The 4,606-nt window shown below is 62.3% G+C and overlaps 1 protein-coding gene across 1 annotated transcript in view; it reads right to left on the reverse strand.

Annotated features, from left to right (window-relative positions):
• LOC309651215 (angiotensin-converting enzyme) overlaps positions 1–4,595 on the reverse strand; it is an 18,551-nt gene extending 13,956 nt beyond the window's left edge. Inside the window, exons 1-7 of the mRNA XM_082443659.1 lie at positions 4,224–4,595; positions 3,421–3,588; positions 2,711–2,804; positions 1,864–2,007; positions 1,251–1,442; positions 575–672; positions 4–195 (exon numbers count right to left, since the gene is read on the reverse strand). Of these exons, the coding sequence (XP_082299785.1) occupies positions 4–195; positions 575–672; positions 1,251–1,442; positions 1,864–2,007; positions 2,711–2,804; positions 3,421–3,588; positions 4,224–4,478 (1,143 nt within the window). The 5' untranslated portion in view covers positions 4,479–4,595. The remainder of the gene's footprint in view (positions 1–3; positions 196–574; positions 673–1,250; positions 1,443–1,863; positions 2,008–2,710; positions 2,805–3,420; positions 3,589–4,223) is intronic.
• Between the last annotated feature and the right edge of the window lie 11 nt (positions 4,596–4,606).

Raw genomic sequence — 4,606 nt, forward strand, 5'->3', positions numbered from 1 at the left:
AACCCTCCTCCCGAATCGAGACCTGAAGTCTTTCCTGTTGTAGAAGTCCCAGGCGGAGGCGTGGCACACCACCTCGCGCCCGTCGCTTGGCTTCTCCAGCATGGAGCCTGCCCAGAACTCAGGGGGCATGGGCAAGAGCCCCAGGGAGGTGAAGAACTCCTCTGCCACCCGGAACATGTGTGTGGCGTTCCATCCCTGGTAGGGGTGTTCGCACGGGTCAGGGGCCAGCCGCTGGAGCCCGCCATGGCTGCCCCGGGGGCACGTCTGTGGTCCCCCACCCAGCTCAGCTCCCTGCTCACGAAGAGCACCTCTGCTCTGTGGCCTCCCTTCCCAGACGTCCGGCCCCTGCTGGCTAGAGCCGGATGGACTGCTGCTCACAAACCCCGCCCCCGAGGGGCCCCGGAAGGACGACTGGCCCCTCAGCAAGGACGAGGACACAGACCCCAGCTCATGGCTTGGACACACGCTCCAGGCTGCTGCTCTGTAGAAAGGGAGGGACTGAGGTCCCTTCCCGTCCCTCTCCTCATGTCTGATTCCCTCCTGTGGCCCCCGCCTGGCCTGACTCCGAGCTTACCTTCTGCACCATGGTACTGGTAACATCAAGATTGGGCTTGTCAGGGAAAGGCACCACCATGTCGTAGATTTTGTCCCAGCTCTGGGCCCACATGTCCCCTAGACAGAGGAGGGGAGCCAGACAGCTTGCCTCCGAGTCCAGCCAGTGCCTGCTTCCCCACGTGTGTCACCGAACAGCACCCTGGGCGCCTGGTGTCTGGACCCAGGGCGCTGCAGGGCCACAGCCCTCTCAGCTGGCTCACACATCAGTCCCACCCACAATCCCGAGTGCTCCGCGTTCCCTGGGGCTGGCAGAGGCCAAGTGTGAGCCCAGGTGATGCTGCTGGGTCCTTTCTGACCATGCCAGGGTCCCTGCCTCCCAACTCTGACGCAGGGCCACAGGGCTGGCTTCCTGGGGTGTAAACTAGGCTTATTTTTCCTTTTCCACTGGACCTGGAGCTAAAGCCTTCAGTGTGACTCCTGGCTCTGCCTTTTAATAGTTTTCTGCCCTCTGCCAAGTCACTCGCGCACCCTAAGCCTCAGGGTCCCCGTCTGAAAAGTAGGAACAATAGTGACCATGAGAAGGATCACCTGCTTTATGGGCTCATGTGCAGAGGATCGAGCAGTGCGGTGCTCTGAAATGTGACACACGACGAGGATGACCCTGGACATGTGTGGCGGCAAGGCCAGGTCCTTACCCAGCAGGTGAGCAGGGATGGGTCCCCTGAGGTTGATGAATCTGTCCCCGTATCGGCGGTGCAGTGCGCGGCGGACGTAGGCGTGGAGGTTCAGGTAGAGGGGCTCTAACTGATGGTAGAGGTGCTCCAGATCCTCCGTGAAGGTGGGGGAGTCGTACCAGGAGCGCCAGTAGGCCCCGGTGTCTGAGAAGCCTAGCCGGGGGGTGGCATTGGGGTGCAGCTCAGGCCCCAGGCTCTGGCACCTCCGCCTCCCAGCTACCACCTGGCCATTCTCCCGGCTCAGGGCCAGTGTATCTGCCTGCTAGCTGGAAGGGAGAGCTTGGGGGTTGCTGCTCTACAATCTTCTAACTAGGGGTTGCTCCAACTCCAGCTAAACAGATCCTAGAGAGCAGGAGAGGCAAAGTTGAGCCCTAGGGCTGGGAGGAGTGCCAGGAGCGGCGGCATGAGGGCGGATGGGGCTAATGCCCATTCCGCCATCCACTATCTGTGTGACCTTGGACCAGTGTATGGAGTCATTGTAAGAGCCGCTCTGCTTGCCTCAGGGGGCGGGGCTCAGTGGAGACAGAAGATGAGAGGGAAACGCCCACAGAAGAGACAGGGTGGTCATGCTCACCATCCTGCCTGTAGGCCGCATTGCTGAGGGCAGTGAAGTTCTGGTACAGGGGTTTCAGCGGGATGCCCACAGCGTTGTGCCAGCCCTCCCAGGCATATAGTAGCAGGGCGTAGCTTCGCGACGCAGCCAGGATGTTGGTGAGCTCTGAGACACAGGTGAGCAGGGTCAGTTCGGAGGCTTCTGCGTTGAAGTCAGCAATAGCCTTCACCAGAGCTCCCGCACTGGTCCTCACCATCTCCACCTACTTCCTCAGCATCATGATACCCTCAAAGCCAAGGGCAACCTACAAGCTGGACAGGTTGGGACTGGGAGCTATACAAAGTAAGCAGCCAGGCAGGGTCCTGGTTCCCAGGAAATGATTATCTAAGGTGGCTGACACAAAGAGGACACCCAGAAGTTGAAACCCAGGCAGACCCTTCATGGCTCCTTGGATGGAGTGGCTGACCTCAAGGCTGCCTGGTACGTGGTGGGGGGGGGGGGTGTGTGGGGGGAGAGGAGGAGGTTTGCAAGGGAAGCCATGAGGGGTCTAAGGCCTGTGGAGGGCTCTTGCGGGGAATGAGAGGACCCACGAAAGGGAAAACCAGGCAGCCAGGAGGAAAGCCGGTTGTGATGGGAGAGGAAAAAGCACACAGGAGGAGCAGGGGCTGGAGGCTGGAGATTCCAGAAATCAGTTTGCCTGGAGGAGCAGGGGTCTGGGGGCATCTGGCAGTCCAGTCCCAATTGGAGGTTAATGCCTTTGGGTTTACCCACTCTCTCTGCAAAAACACGCCATCCTCCTGAGTGCAGCAGGTCGATGGGGAAGGGTAGGAAGCCCCCGAAGATAGAGAGAGTAGACACAGGGCCGTACCTGGGTCCAGGGACCAGCAGGTGGCAGTCTTGTTGGGGAAGCAGACCTTGGCGGTGGAGTAAATCCTGGACATGTTGCTTAGCAGAGAGTTGTACTGGGGAGTTAGAGTTGAGAAAATGTTAGCGATGAACAGCCCTTGGAGGTAATCTGGCCCCCTCTCCTCTTTCTGCTGGGAGGAAAAGGGGAGATGCCCGGAGAGGGGGACGTGGCTAGGGCAAGGCCACGCTGTGGCACCCAGAGCACAGCTGAGCATGAATGCACAGATTCCCCTTCCAGTGGAGGCAGCCTGCGAAACTAGTGTCCTGAGAATTAGGGACCAGGGTTCAATTCTGAGCCCAGCCACCACCTTGAGCGAGGGCAAATCCCTCTCATTCTCTGACCTTGATGCCTTCTCAGCCCTTCCCAATCTTTCTGAGGAAGCCCATAAAACAAACCACCTATGGAGAAAGTTTGAAAACCCCTGTTTCATCCTTTACTCTTTACTTGAATTTTGCTTTCTGCTCCATAATACTTGCTTTGATAGAAATGAACTTCTCTCACTCCAACTCCAAGGAAAATCAGTACTTCAGGAATCCGTTCTGTGCTTGCGGGGCTTGCCCTACAGTCGGGGCCGGTAGAGATCCCAGGGTCCCTCCCTGCCAGGCCCCACCCCCCGGGGGCAATGAGGGCACCCGGGTCAAGTGTGGCCTCCACCCCTCTGCCAGGCCCACCTGCTGCCGCTCCTCCAGGGGCAGGTTGGCAGGGCCCAGGGTGCGCACGGCACTGATGATGCGTCGCAGCGTGGGATCGGTGAAGTTCTGCCAGATTGGGTCGAACAGAGCCTTGGCCTTCTGGCCCCAGGCCTCTGAAAACTCCTGGCTGAGCAGGGCTGCCTCTTCCTGTGGGTGCCAGGAGGGCACGAGAGGGTAAATAGGGGAAGCCGTGGCGCGGGGGAGGGGAGGAAGGCCAAGGGCTTCAGGAGACTGGGTCTTGTGGGAGCACGGCTCCCTCCTCCTGGGCCCTCGGGGCGGGGTGGGGGGGGAAGAACTGGGGGAGTCTGCCTCAGGGAGGCGGTGGAGCAGAAACTGGGGCCAGAAGAGAGGCGGGGGAAGAGAGTGTGAACAGTGATGAGTGGTGACAGGCACAGTGAGAGAGGGGTAGGTTGCGGCCGGAGAGGATGAGAACCCAGAGCAGAGCGGGCACCCTCAGCGAAGACTGCCGCGGACCCAGCCCGTCGTCATCCCCAGGCGCTGCCACCTGCAGGGACTCGGGGTCAGAGGGGCCAGCCTCATCCATTCGGTTCCTTACTGGGCAGGAGCATGTGCCCAGCACCGTGCTAGGGAACCGACGGCCTGTCTGCTGGGACGGCGCTGGGGTGGGGGGTTAGCGCGGAGGCCGGCTGGCCCAGCCCGGTTCCCACCGCTCAGGGGCCGAGGGCGCGCGCGGGGCGGTGACTCCCCGCCCCCCCGCGCCCGGCCGCCCGCCTGTGATTGGGCGCCCGGGCCCCGCCCCCGCCCCGGGCCCGCGCGCCCACCTGGCGCCGCGCGTTCTCCTCGTTAATGTCGGTGTCGTGCGCCCAGCTGGCGGCCGTGCTGTGGTACAGCACCTGCTCCGCGCTCGAATTGAAGCTCTCTGCGAAGAGCTGCGCCCCGGCCTCGTCGGCGGAAAAGTTCCCCGGCTGCAACGCGGGGTCGAGCGCCAGGACCACAGGCGGCGGTGGCGGCAGCAGCAGCAGCAGCAAAGGCAGCAGCGGCGGCCGCAGCCACCGGCGGCCCGACGCGGCCCCCATGGCGCGGTGCGCGGTGCAGCCCCTTCTCCCGCGCCGCGCCCGCCCTGCGGGTTATAAAACCCGGCCGCCGCCGCCGCCGCCTTCCGACACACCCTCACCTCCCCGCCCCGCCGAGCTTCCTCCTCGGC

Source organism: Balaenoptera physalus (genome assembly GCF_965194825.1).
Source record: "Balaenoptera physalus genome assembly, chromosome: 20".
NCBI lineage: Eukaryota > Metazoa > Chordata > Mammalia > Artiodactyla > Balaenopteridae > Balaenoptera > Balaenoptera physalus.